Genomic DNA, 14,758 nt, shown 5'->3' on the forward strand with positions numbered 1-14,758 from the left:
GAGTATCTTCATTTCCATTTCAGATTTTTGTCACTCAGGTTGAATAATTTAGTCTTTTAAGACATTTTATTTTTCTCTTAATTAATGAAAATGATAGTTACATCACGTTTAACTTCAGCCTGTATTTGATCGTGTTAATTTAGTCGTTTTCATCCAAAAAAACATTTTATATTTGGTTTGCTGCAGTTAACATGTTCTTTTTTTTCCCCCTAAAAACACTTTTTTTCAATTCAAAGTCGATGCAAAGTTAAGTTATCTGGTTACTTTTGACTTAAGTGGTTAACTCCGTTTATGACCAAGTCCTGCAAACAAGTTTATCTCACTGCCGTACAAAATTACTTCCATATTCTCTCATGCAGTTGTTTTTATTTAATTTTTTTCTAAAATAATGTGATATTTTGTCAAGTTAAGGCGATGCTTAACAATCTGTGGTCATTTCTGTATCACTTAACCATTAAGAGTCAAACATGACTTCATAAATATTAATATTATGTTGTTTTATTGGTTATTTTTTTACCTTTAAACATGGAGGATGAGGTGCAGACTTGCTGCTGAAAGGATACGGTTCAGTCTAGCCGTTCTCACCGGTGAGACGAACCGTCCAGTGAACGTATTCGGTTACAGCAGCGGCCGAGTTTTACTGCAGCAGAGGAGACGTGTCGGCTGGTTTCCAGCCAGCAAACCGCCGTCTGGTTGTCTTTAGCGTCTGACGGCTGCTTCCATTGTCATCCCAGCGCGGCTCCTGGTCTTATCAGTGTGTGTGTGTGTGAGTAATGTGACCAGACAGGCGACGTTGTGTGTGTTTCATGGACGTCTGTGATGAAGTGCAGAGCGAGCGTGTGTCGAGTCAGCCTTTCCCAGCCGGCTACTCACTCATCCTGAAGTCTAATCCTCCTAATCCACCCCCTCTTCCCAGTTTTTAAACACCCTCCTCCCTCGTTGTTCTGGTTCCCTTCCTGCCTCCCTGCTTCCTCACATCCAGGCGTTTCTAAATGTAGCCGCATATCGTTTGTTAAACATTGACCGTGTTCCTCTTTAATTCATTACTCATAAAATATCGGTCACGTTAACTTTTTTTCCCTGAATTCTTCACCCTGACCTAAGAAAAAGGTTCTAGAACATTCATGTGGAAGGGAAGTGCATTAATAATGTAAGCAATAATGAATATAATGCTGAGATTTTCCTGGTCTTGGTTAAGGAACATAAAGACAAAGTTGCGACAATCTAATCTACTGAACATTAAAAGCATCCATCAGTTTTTCTGGGTCTTATTTTGACAGAAATCCCTAAATCCCTTCAGTTTGTTAGATAGTAGCGTATCGTTAGCCTGTTAGACAATATCTGATTTTGATAAAAGATTTTATCTAGATTTTTTAATCCGGATCAAACTTACATTAACTTTTTTCCCTAAATTCTTCACCCTGACCTAAAAAAAAAAAAGGTTCTGGCTTAGAACATTTATGTGGAAGGGAAGTGCAATAATAATGCATGTAATAATGAATGTAATGCTGAGATTTTCCTGGTCTTGGTTAAGGAAAATAAAGACAAAGTTGCGACAATCTAATCTACTGAACATTAAAAGCATCCATCATTTTTTCTGGGTCTTATTTTGACAGAAATCCCTAAATCCTGTCAGTTGGTTAGACAGTATCTGATTTAGATAAAAGACTTTATCTAGTTTTTTTAATCCGGATCAAACTTACGTTAACTTTTTTCCCTAAATTCTTCACCCTGACCTAAAAAAAAAAAAAAAAAAAGGTTCTGGCTTAGAACATTTATGTGGAAGGGAAGTGCATTAATGTATGTAATGCTGAGATTTTCCTGGTCTTGGTTAAGGAACAGTAAAGACAAAGTTGCACAAATCTAAACATTAAAAGCATCCATCAGTTTTTCTGGGTCTTATTTTGACAGAAATCCCTAAATCCTGTCAGTTTGTTAGACAGTATCTGATTTTGATAAAAGACTTTATCTAGTTTTTTTAATTCAGATCAAACTTACATTTATGAAGTTGACGTGGAATGTTTCTATACGATGTGACTGAATTGACTCAAATTGGAACCACTTGTTGAGTAACGCATTTCTTTGCACTAAACTAGAGAAAATAACGATCCGTTCATTTATTTATCTCATTGCTACACTAAGTCTGCTGCTGTGATGGTCTGCGGTCCTGTGGTGACACAGGAACATAGAGACGTGTGTCGTCAACATATAATATAACCTGTAATCAGAGCTACATGGAGCATGTTGATGTTGAATCGGAGTGACTCGAGAAGGCAACCCTGAGGATCGCCATCCGTGATGTTTGGTCGCTAAGATTTAAAATCTCTACCCTGAACGTCCAGCTGTAATATATCCTTGAAACACGGCAGCATGGTAGATGACCGCAGCTCCTTCCTGTCGGATAACGTTTTTATTTCTGCTCCTCTCTCAGGCGGTGGAGCGTGAGCCGGTGGACGGCATCCAGCCGAAGCTGCAGCACGTCAACGCCGTGGGTCAGGGTCTCATCCAGAGCGCCGCCAAGCACACCGACACCCAGGCGCTGGAGCACGACCTGGAGACCACCAACCTGCGGTGGAACTCGCTCAACAAACGGGTACGACGCCGGAGAACCACAAGTTCTGCTGCGATTTTAAACATTCCCTTCTTTTCCTCTCCTCTATTTTTGTTACATTTTTTTTCCCTTTTTAGCATTTTCTCATCGTTTTTTTCTCTTGTGTCCATTGAACATGAAATCATCCCAAAAAAAAATATTATTGTTATTATTACAATTAGGGATGCACCGATATGAAAATTTAGATTTAGATATGAAAATGTAATATCGGAGATGTCGATATCCAATATTAATATTGCTGTTATGTTCGATAACAGATATTTACCGATCTACATACATATTTAAGTTTCTACTATGATTAAATTTTACATGGTTTTATACCGAAAACTAAAAACTATTCTGATTCTTTGAATCAGAATCTGGAATAATATCATTAAACAAACTAGTCAGCTTTTCTTTAGGAATGGGTGTGTAAATCATTGTAGATAAAAACATTAAAAAGGCTTACTGAAATATGGTCATCCAGTTACAAATTCTCTTGTGCTTGATTTTTAAAAAGATTGACAGAAATTGAGTCAATCTTTCTTTGAAAACACGCTGCAATTTAAATACACTAATTCAAAGCAGATTTTGGTGCATCAAAGTCTGCATTTGAATAAAAGTCATTGAATATTTGTGGTCTTGCTCACTCTGAAATTAAAGAGAATGTAAAAAGCAATCATGTTGAACCGTTTTACATTGTAGGAAGATTTTAACTTTTCTGTAATAAATTTGCTCTAAAGCTAAAAGTATTCGGCATCTGCATCAACCATCTGCGCTGCTGGGTTAAACATTTCTTAAATTGCCTTTGGGGGCCGCAGAGAATCAGTCCAGGGACCACAAACGGCCCCCGGGCCGCGCTTTGGACACCGTGCTGTACGCCATGTTGGAAAGCATGAAGCACGCATGTTGAAATGTGTTTTCTTTCAACACCATGAAAAATGGCCATTTTGCATCTGTTTAAAAAAAAAACAACAACAAAAAAAAAAAACAACCCTGGCTGTGATGAATTATTGTCAATATCACATGATCCAAAAAAAGAAAAAAAAAGAAAAAAAGAAAACATGACTAACCCCCTGAAACAGGCACGAAGGGCGACTACATGGAAATAAACATCGGATCTTAATATCGGCCCAGTTTTACTTATCGGACCGATACTGATATGTAAAAAAAATGACTAACATCGGCCGATACGATGTTAAAACCGCATCCCTAATAATAACGATAATAATAATAATAAATCATTGTAATAAAAAATAAATCATAATAATAAACTTCATACTGACAATCCCAGGATGATTTATTTATAAGCAGCATGGTCTTTGCTCTGTTTATTGTCAGAGATTTTTTTCATTTCACTTTTCACACAAATATTTTTATAAAAAAATATTTCACAAATGAAATACACTAAGAATAAATAAGCAGGACAGAGGTATGAAATTGCATCAGACGGTTCCTTGCACGCTTTTGAGCTTTTATTTGATACGTTTTCAGTTGATTTTGTTATTTTAAAGAAGATTTTAGGAAATTACAAATTCTGCTTTAATTTGTTTGAGTATTTTAAAATTATATGTGGTCCTACATTTTTTAAATTAGTTAAGCTGATTTGTTTTCCTTGCATTTTTGCTACATCTTGTGACATTTTCATTAAAATTAAAGTAAATGAGGTATTTGTTAATCTGCATCTTTTAAGCTCCCAGCTTGTTGCTCCAAAGATGCACTTCTATGGGTTTCAGTATTTATTTCATCAAATTTTCAATATCTTGTTTGGTTTGCACAGAAAGATTTTAGCATTTTTCTTCCTTTTTTAGCTCATTTTTGTCTTTCTAGCTTTATTGAGTCCAGAATGAATGGTTGATGTTTATATTCAGGCGGATTCTGTGGGAATAACGACGGTTTGTTTTCTGGCTTCAGGTTGCAGAACGGATCGCCCAGCTGCAGGAGGCCCTGTTGCATTGTGGGAAGTTTCAGGACGCGCTGGAGCCTCTGCTCAGTTGGCTGAGCGACACGGAGGAGCTGGTGGCCAATCAGAGGCCTCCGTCTGCTGAGTACCGCGTGGTGAAGGCTCAGATCCAGGAGCAAAAGGTAAAACAATGGATTTAAGCTACAAAAGCATCTTTATGACATCACGTTTATTTTTCTTTATAGCTTGTTGTTAGAAACAATGTCTTGAATCAAGACTCTTCCCTGTTTATCCGGCACACATTTCCTGTTTGTGCGATGCGAGTCCTGCAGGAGATCAATCACTCTTGTTTACCTCTGTGACATAAAGAGCTTCGCCGCTCAGCTTTAAAAGGAGAGTAAACACAGGAGTGCAGGGCGGAGCGGGGAGGAGGAGACGTTCATTATGTTTAAAAAAAGGCAACCTGAGGGAATTAAAGTTTGCTCAATATCTGCGATAGAATCTACCAACTCTAATAATCAAATTATCTGTAGGAAATCAGATTTATTTGTAACAAAGAAGACAAAGGATCGTATTCAAGGGATGAAAGAAAGAATATCGTGACAAACGTTTCACGGCAGGCGAGTCTGTAGTCCGTCTGTGTTGCTTTTCTCTTGAGAGAAAAGTTACAATCAAACGTGATTATCTCTAAATTAAACTGTTAAATCTTATCTGGCTTCATAAACTGTTTGAATTTAGTTACCAGTAATGCTGTTAAAAAAAAAAAAAAACTGAGAAGCTCATTGCAACAATTTAAGAGGCAATTCAGAGCTTCCAGTTATGCCCATTAAAATCAGATCTAATTATTATTAATTCATTGTAAACTGAAAAAATAAAAACAAGGCAGCGTTGCTCTGGGGTCCATAGCAGATTAGTGTGAAAAAAAAACATTAAATAGTTGGTAACAGAAATAGAAAATGCATAAATTAGTAAATAAAAGCAGAACATAATGCAACAAAGTACATAAATATTTACAGCAGTTTCTTATTTTAGCTCCTGTCCGGCTATTATTCTTGCAGAATCAGAACCAGAACCATTTACCCGATGCAGCAGTTAAGATTCTTTATTTTAGAGTCTAAATAAGCAATCTGGCATCAAAACATTGCAAAAAACGATTTGTTTACATGATTTTTCTAAAAAGGCAAAGAGAGAAGATTTAAATAAAAGCTTTCCAGCCTTCTTTAGGAGAAGATGAACCACTTTCCTGAGGATTAAAAATAAAAGATAAAATATAAATTTATGGTCAAACAGCTGATGTTAAATTCTGAATTAGTCAATTTTTTCAGCATCTGTTTGTTAAAATTAGTTTTTAGGTTCGGCTTATTTTTGGAAAACATTGACAGAGAAGGAAAAAAAAAAAAACATTTATCCAGAATCAGATTTTTTTTGTAAATTGTCCATCAAGGTAAAAAGTATTTATTCCTTTTATTATAGTTGAGTGTTTATATAAACCTGGATCATAGTTTAAGTTTATCAGCTGAATATGTTTAACATCCTGTTGAGCAGGAAGTATCAGAAACCTTTAAAGGGTGAGTTTCACCTTTTCAAATGTTATCTTTTAAGCTGTTTTTACTGTGTGTTGTGCAGCTGCTGCAGCGACTGCTGGACGACCGCAGGCCGACGGTGGAGATGATCCGCGCAGAGGGAGCGAGGATCGCCGCCACGGCAGATTCCCAGGACCGAGAGAAGATCCAGAGCCAGCTGCAGAGTCTGACGCAGAGATGGTCGGACCTGCTGGACAAGGCCAGCGGCAGGTAAACCAACCGGCTCTGACCTCTGACCCCGTTGGGTTTAACCCCCTGAAGAATCCTGTTTCCTTCTGGGAAGGAATGTTTTCACAGCGTTTTAAAATAACTAATCGCTAACGCATCAACATCAGGATATCTCCTGCTTATTTCCTGGTGTCTTATTTCGGGTGATATCCGTTTCTCATGGTGAAATATTCCTTTACAGTTCAAGTTTATCTGCATAGCGCACATAAAAACAACTTTAATGTTCACAAAGGTGATTTAAATAGCCACGAAACATAAATTACAGCAGAAGGTGAAATAAAAAGAACCCAGTTTGGGGATTAAACCCCTAAACGCTCGATTGTCTCCATGAATCAACCTGAAAACATCTTTAGACCTCAGACATCTAGAGGACTGCAGGAGGTCCAGAGCCTGTCCCTTCAGTGCCTTACGAGTCTACAATAAAACTTTAAAACAACTCTAAAATGAACAGGGAGCCGGTGAAGTGAGTTTGGCTCAGGAGACGAGCCGCAGAGAGGTGAACCCGACTAACGGCAACATCCCCAGAGTCACAGTAAACTCAGCCAGGGTGTAAGAAAAGCAGCAAATAATAATAATAATAATAACAAATACCTGCAGGTAGACATTAGGACCGGTTACCGCTTTTAAGGTATATCCCGATATTAAAAAGTCACGGTTTCACTTCAAACACGATGGCACATCTGCAGAAACGGCACCCGCTGCTGCGTGTGAAATTCAGGCTTAGGTCGTCCCCATTTTTAAATTAACAAGCTAGCTTTAGCCTCGAGCGTCAATGGGAACGATTTATCGCCGCGTTACCAAGTCAGACGGCTGGTGTCTGCACTGGTCACAACTTTGTGTTTGATTGTGTTTTAGTCTTAATTCAATTGAAGTCAAAAGAACCGAATCCCAAATTTATATACAATATCTACGTTAAACACCACTTTGGCATCTAAAAGGCAATAAAACTCCCCTAATTAACTCCCTTAACTAGCTTCATTGTGTTAGACGGCAAAAAGTATGAATGTACACACTGAAGATAAATTCTGCAAAAGTGTTGAGACAAAATTTTAAGTATTTATTAACTTATTTGTTTAAGCATTGCATTTATTTTTATTTAAACATAATATAATTGTACATATTTCTTATCTTTAATGTCCAAAGTAAAGTCTCCAAATGTGTTAAGAAAGAGTCTTAAGGTCCTGTTTGTCTAAGGATTGTATTTATTTATTTTTATTTCAAAATAATTCAGTTTTAAATAAATATTTCTTGGATACTGTTTAAAAAAATAAATCACTGTTAAACCTTTTTTATTTTTTAATCTAGACGTTTTGAAATGACATTAACATTTTTTGTTGTGGTATAAATACCGTGATATATTTTTTCTGTAACGTCGTCCTAAATTTTATTTAAAAAACATAACATTTCTAACCTCTGGAATAATATCATCAAACAAACTAGTTAGATTTTTTTGGAAAGTGTGTGTAAATCATTGTAGATAAAAACATTAAAAAGGCTTACTGAAATATGGTCGTCCAGTTGCAAATTCTCTTGTGCTTGATTTTTAAAAATATTGACAGAAATTGAGTCAATCTTTCTTTGAAGACATGCTGCAATTTAAATACACTAATTAAAAGCAGATTTTGGTGCATCAAAGTCTGCATTTGAGTAAAAGTCATTGAATATTTCTGTTTTTGCTTACTCTAAAATGAAAGAGAATTGTACCATTTTACATTGTAGGAAGATTTCTGTAATAAATTTGCTCTAAAGCTAAAAATATTCGGCATCTGCATCAACCATCTGCGCTGCTGGGTTAAATATTTCTTAAATTGCCTTTGGGGGCCGCAGAGAATCAGTCAAGGGGCCACAAACGGCCCCCGGGCCGCGCTTTGGACACCGTGCTGTACGCCATGTTGGAAAGAATGAAGCACGATTAAAACCGTCTGCTACGAACACACTGCTGGCTTTCCTCATGCACTCATGCAATAACATTCCAGCTGTCTGATAAATCCATTTCTAAGAGCTTTAGATAGACTTAAATCTAATAAAGGCTTCGTGAATGTTTAATAACATCGGTTTGCAGAAATGACGACAGCTGCATGACTAGAAACCAGCCGGCCAAAGCGATAAAGCGGCTCCTCACCTGTGTTCGTCTTTTCTGTCCCGGCTCAGGCAGCGGCAGCTGGAGGAGCTGCAGGTTCTGGCTCTTCACTTCCACGAAGCCCTTGAGCCGCTCGGAGAGTGGCTGAGCGCCACCGAGAAGCGCCTGAGCTCCGCCGAGCCCATGGGAACCCAGACGGCCAAGATCAGCCAACAGATCGTCAAGCACAAGGTACCTTCTGCCTGCCGCGGGTCAGAAAGGTGGTGAGGGGTCCGTCTGCGCTGAAAAGGCCCTGATTGGCTGAAAATGACCGTTAGCTGCTGTCCAGGAACTGATTTTTATCCCCAGAAGCAGGAAATGAGATTAGCGCTTTGGGTGGTCAGCATGACTGGAAAAACGCTATATAAGTTCAGTCCATTTACCATTTACCATTTAAAACCAAGCTGCGTGTTACGCGTTGGTGCCGTTTGGCTGTTTTTTGTCTATAGAGGACAGAAAGAAACCAAAAGACAGCCATGCTGGCCTCTTGGTGGATAAATAGAAACATAAACGTGGAGGAACGTTTAATGTTGGAATAAAGTATTTGTTTTTATCCCGTTTAATTACTTTAAGTCTTTGATTTATGGAATAATTTGTTATTGAGCGGTTAAAGGACTGAAACTGTGAAGCATCAGTGCATTCAGTTATAAATCGGACTCAGAAAACGGATTAAATCTGATTAATTTGATCTGTCTTTCTGCAACATCTCAGTAACTGTACCGTGGTTTTGGTTTTATTGCCGTTTCTGGACCACGTTTCACGTTTTGAATGCTCTATTTTCACACGACTTCAGAAGGGGTTTTTAAAAAAGTCACAATAAAACCAGAAACTTTGTTTGTTCCTGTTTATAAGGAGCTTCTGCACACAAACCAATATGCACACCAAAGTTATTTTGTGAATTCATGCGATTATCCGTGCAGATTATTTAGAAATTAGTATAATTTCTAAAAGAAATCCACAGATTTTCTGAGATTCTGCATCTAGTTGCTCATTCTCTACATTTAGATTCAAAGCATCATGGATATTGTTCGTCTGTGGGGGCCACGGCCCCGTCTCACTCTCCCCTGGTGACGCCTCTGGTTGACCAATCAATACATTTTAAAAATCTGCACAACAAATCAAGCATTTCTATTCAAAGAAAAAATAAAAAAACTTTTCCAGCTGTAGTCATGGGGCTCTGTATGATAAAAATACACTGCAAAAAGGGAACAAAAAGTAGGTCAAATTTTCTTGAAATTTATGTATTTTTCCTTGATTTAAGCAGGTAAATAAGACTATTTGCCAATGGAATAATATTTTTGCACTTAAAATAGGAACATTTCATCTCTATCATCTTATTTCAAGTGCAGTTTATCTAATTATCTTATTTTAGGGGTAAAATGCTCACTCTATTGGCAAATAGTCTTATTTACCTGCTTAAATCAAGGAAAATAAATAAATTTCAAGAAAATTTAACAAACTTTAAGTTCCTTTTTTGCATTGTACCGGGGGACTGGTGGCTAAAGGAGGGGAGATGCTGGTTCAAATCCCACAGACTGCTTTTCAGGGTCCCTGAGCAAGACCCTTAGCCCCAGAATGATCCCCAATGGCCGCCCTACAATGATAATTAGGATTATTTAATTAAGACAACACACACCCCACATCCATGTCTCCTTTAATTCACCTTTTATTTTACCTGAGTGTATTTTAAGTTGTTTCTGTCATCTTTTAATGTTTTACGTTGCTGTTATTTGTTTTTATTTATAATTTCTCATCTGCATGCTCGTATTTTGTGTTTCATCCATCTGTTTTCTGTCGTTTTTTTGTTTGTTTTTTCTCACATCTCCTCACATAAATCTCACACACACACACACACACACACACACACACACACTTCCCAGGCGCTCCAAGAGGACGTGTCCTCCAGAGAAGCGGAGGTCGACCGCCTCGAGTCCCTCAGCCAGTCGCTGTCGCCGCTCAGCTGCGCGGCCGACCGGGATTGGCTGCGGGAGCGCGTGGGCGCGGTGAGGTCGGGCCACTCCGAGCTCGCCGACTGGTGCGCTCGGCGGGCGGCCATGCTGGATCAGGCGCTGGCCAACGCGCAGCTCTTTGGCGAGGAGGAGGTGGAGGTGCTGAACTGGCTGGCGGAGGTGGCTCAGAGGCTGGCTCAGGTGTCGGTGCAGAGCTACCTGCCCCAGCCGCTGGCCGAGCAGCACAAGCACACACTGGTAGGCCCTGACGATCGCAAGGAGAGACTAGGGATGCACGATATATCGGCTTTAACGTCGTATCGGCCCATGTTAGCCGTTTTTTTTTACATATCGTATCGGTACGACAAGTAAAACTGGGCCGATGTTTAGAACCGATGTTTATTTCAGTCTAGTCGCCCTTTGTGCCTGTTTTTCAGGGGGTTAGTCATGCTTTTATTTTTTTGTTTTTTGTTTGTGGATCATCTGACATTGAAAATAATGCATCATAGCCAGTAGGGCTGAACAATTAATCGCATTTTCAATATAATCGTGATTTCAAAAAACGCAATTTCCAAATTGCAGAGGTCTGCAATTTTTGGCTATGTAACAATTAGGGAATTAGACACGTCCATTAGGTGTCAGGTAAAATGTTTAAAGTGGGTTTAGCCTCCACATGGAAGGGAAGACAGTTGCAGCAGTGAGATAATCTAATTTTATTACTTGTTTTAGAGTTTATATAATCATACATAGCATTAAGTACAGGTCAATCAGTTTAATACATAGACTTGCTTGTTGGTTGGACTTTATGTTCAACAAGGATGGATGTCCAATTCAACTAAAAGCTGTTCTCTTGAATAATATTCTGATCAATAGAAACAATAAAAGTTAATTTTTAAAATAGTCCTTGTTTACAAACATCTTTATTTAGAGGCCATTTCTGTTGCTTGTGGTTAATGCGGAGAAAAATCTAAATTGCAATTTTGGTTGAAATATATTGTAGGCAGAACGCAATCATTACTGCTCCGAGTTTAGATGCTGCGGGTCTTTTAGCAACTAATCTGCACATGGTGAGGAAACAAAATGATTTGTTGTTTGTATATGTTTAAAGACATGATAAATTAAACTGGGGGGGAAAAATCACATTAAATCGCAATATTAAGAAAAAAAATCGCTATTAGATTATTTTCCAAAATCGTTCAGCCCTAATAGCCAGGATTGTGTTTTTTTTTTTTTTTTTTTTTTTTTTTTTAAATGAAACAGATGCAATGTGGCCGTTTTTCACGATGTTGAAAGAAGACACATTCCCACATTCAAAGATTCAGTTAGAATAGTTTTCGGTACAAAACTGTGTAAAATTTTATCATCGTAGAAACTTAAACATGTACGTACATCGGTAAATATCGGTTATCGGACGTAACAGCAATATTAATATCGGTATCGGCCTGAATTTTCATATCGGTGCATCCCTAGTAAAGACGCCTTTAAGGGTTCATCTCCTGAAATAAAGAGCACTTTCTGTCTTTTTTTTTTAGAGAGATGAAGCATTAATTCAGCTGCTTTCTGTATTTATTTGTTTTTCTTCAGGCTCTTAACGAGGAAATCCTGAGCAGGAAGAAAACTGTCGACCAGGCCATCAAGAACGGCCAATCTTTACTCAAGCAGACCACAGGTAAGCTCTTTTTCAGGTTATTCTTAATAAAAAAACGCTCCTGGACGGTCCGTGACGGGATCTGCCGTCTCCTCTGGCAGGTGAGGAAGTCCTCCTCATCCAGGAGAAGCTGGACGGCATCAAGTCTCGCTACGCCGAGATGACGGCCGGCAGCAGCAAGGCCCTGCGCACCCTGGAGCAGGCGCTGCAGCTCTCCACGCGATTCGCCACGGCACACGACGACATCAACCAATGGCTGGACGGCGTGGAGGCGGAGCTTAACAACGTGGAGCCTGACGCCTCACCTGCCTACCAGGAGAGACAGAAGGTGGGGGGAGGAAATAAAAAAGCTTTTTAGTCATTACAGCGTTTTTTTTAATGCAGTATTTGTGTAGAATATGAACCACAATTGGTCTGAATTTGAGATTAATTTAACGTTTAGTTTTTATTTCTAAGTGGGCTACTTATCTTTCAGGGCATCAGCCTCAGCTGGCCTCATTCTACAAAATAAATAGGTTGTTTTCCTTAAAAAGAACACTTTTGTTCTAAGACATGAAAACGTTTTAGTTTTAGTCTGTGAAAAATCTAACTTTTTGAGTACATATTTATGAAATCAGTCATTTTATTTTGTAGCAGCGGCGGTAATGGTGGCTGACGCCTGGTCTAGTAGTATCCTGAGTCAGCAGCTACGTTCACACAGCAGGTCCTTGATGCACAATTCAGATTTTTTTTTTTTACTGAAATCAGATTTTACTGAGGTGGCCGTTCATATTTTTATTAAATGCGACCGTCATCAAACGTCTGAACGTTCAAGACCGCAAAGCGGCCCACGTGCGTCAATAACAGAAGACGTCACAGAGCAGCGCGCTGTTTATTAAAGTAATGGTGAAAGTAATTGTTTCTAGAAGCGTTTAATAGAGTTTTGGTTAAAAGAAAAAAATAGAAAGAAAGGGAAAAAGACAGCCATCGTCTCTCCTTGTTATTAGAAAGTTGTTGAGCGATGGAAACTGATAATATTAAGACATCATAGCGAGATGAAGTACTGTAAGACGAAAGCAGCACATCTATTCAAAGTCAGTCAAAGTTTATTTATAGAGCACTTTTCAACAATCCATATGGTGCACAAAGTGCTTTACAAGCTAAAATACAAGCAAAAATAGATAAAATATATAATGTATAAGAAAATAACGATATCTGACTCAGATATTTAACATTCAGACGTTTTAGTTTTTAAAGATAAAAACTAAACATGCATAACAGCTCGATTTAAAACAATTTTAAGAGTCATATAGAAAACTAACACCACAAAACAAACCAAAATTATCCACAGCTGAACAGCTAGGAGTGAAAGCCTGTCTGAACAGATTTTAGATTTAAAGACTCCCAGCTCAGTGATGGATCGTAGCTCTGGTGGTAAAGCGTTTAACACTACACCGTTGTGTTAAGCTACTAATAACGGTCTTTATGGAGCGCTAGCTGCTACCGCCGCGTGTGGATGTGTGGTGAGAAACAGGAGAGTGACGTGAAAGACGGATAAAATGTGACGTTCAGACTGTGGATGCTTTGAAACAAATATGATACGTATCTGAATTAGTATCACTTATGGAAGTGGCACAGATCGGATTTTTCCCAGGATTAAAAGATCGGAATAGGGCCGTCCCCACTGAAAAAGATGGATATGAGTCCCATGTAGGCAAAAAGATCAGGTCGCAATTTCTTGTAGTTTAGCAAAGGGCTGGAAGATAATTCAATAACAAGTTTAATCAGAGCCTAAAAAGCTTTAATGCTGTTTTGGTTGATGCTTCCTGGCTGTTGTGGCGTTTTCTATGTTTCCAGCATCAGCCCACCCACAGCTGAGTCTCCATGGAAACGCACTTTATTCTTGGAGCTCGGCAACATTTTGTGAAAGCTGTTGAAAGGATTTGATGTTGCGTAATTTAGCTTTTCTGTCCCCAGACGACATTTTAAGAATTTTACTTTTTAGAAGGCCGGGTGGCTGTTTCTCAGAGAAATTCAGCGCCACGCGTTTTATGTTTTTTAACGATGCTCGGGTTGCTCTGCTGCAGGAGCTGAAGAAGGTGTCGGCGGAGAAGCGCCTGGTTCTGGACACGGTCAACGAGGTGGGCAGCGCCCTGCTGGACCTGGTGCCATGGAGGGCCCGCGAAGGCCTGGACCGGCTGGTGGCCGACGCCAACCAGCGGTACCGGCACGCCGACGAGACCATCACTCAGCGGGTGCAGCTGGTGCAAGCCGCCATCCAGAGGTCGCAGCAGGTACTGCAAGACGCTGTTTCTTCTTCTTTCTTTTTTTTAATGAGGAATCAGTTAATTATACTGAGCTATATTATACACTGGAGTGCTAATAGCCGCTGTTAGAACGAGTCGCTTTGAAGCCACCAGCCGCCATATTGGTACTCCCTATTTCCCCCCCAGTAACTAGGGAATATGTGCGCTACAGCATCGAATAACGAGGATTTTCTCATGTTCAGGGGGGGCTTAAGACTTTTAAAATGTCAAATGCCATATAGTTTTATGTTTTGTTCTAAAACTATCAAGTACTGAGAAAGTCATGTGCTGAAATATTTAGCATTTTATTCATTTAAATATATATGTTTAACATTTATAAATATATAAATAACAATATACAAAAACATATATTTACATATGTGTATACATATATATACATATATACATATACACATACTTATACATATATATATATATATATATATATATAAA

The 14,758-nt window shown here is 38.8% G+C and overlaps 1 protein-coding gene across 16 annotated transcripts in view; it reads left to right on the forward strand.

Annotated features, from left to right (window-relative positions):
- Positions 1 to 14,758, forward strand: part of macf1a (microtubule actin crosslinking factor 1a) — a 315,238-nt gene that overhangs the window by 253,606 nt on the left and 46,874 nt on the right. For 14 of the 16 annotated variants that reach the window (XM_036145777.1, XM_036145778.1, XM_036145779.1 and 11 more), the window contains 8 exons: positions 2,432 to 2,593; positions 4,505 to 4,675; positions 6,120 to 6,286; positions 8,456 to 8,615; positions 10,304 to 10,630; positions 11,957 to 12,041; positions 12,122 to 12,348; positions 14,087 to 14,293. In XM_036145777.1, coding sequence (XP_036001670.1) covers positions 2,432 to 2,593; positions 4,505 to 4,675; positions 6,120 to 6,286; positions 8,456 to 8,615; positions 10,304 to 10,630; positions 11,957 to 12,041; positions 12,122 to 12,348; positions 14,087 to 14,293 — 1,506 coding nt within the window. The remainder of the gene's footprint in view (positions 1 to 2,431; positions 2,594 to 4,504; positions 4,676 to 6,119; positions 6,287 to 8,455; positions 8,616 to 10,303; positions 10,631 to 11,956; positions 12,042 to 12,121; positions 12,349 to 14,086; positions 14,294 to 14,758) is intronic. The other 2 variants (XM_036145775.1, XM_036145776.1) reach the window with 1 other exon arrangement.

Source organism: Fundulus heteroclitus, chromosome 13, assembly GCF_011125445.2.
Source record: "Fundulus heteroclitus isolate FHET01 chromosome 13, MU-UCD_Fhet_4.1, whole genome shotgun sequence".
In the NCBI taxonomy this organism is placed as follows: domain Eukaryota; kingdom Metazoa; phylum Chordata; class Actinopteri; order Cyprinodontiformes; family Fundulidae; genus Fundulus; species Fundulus heteroclitus.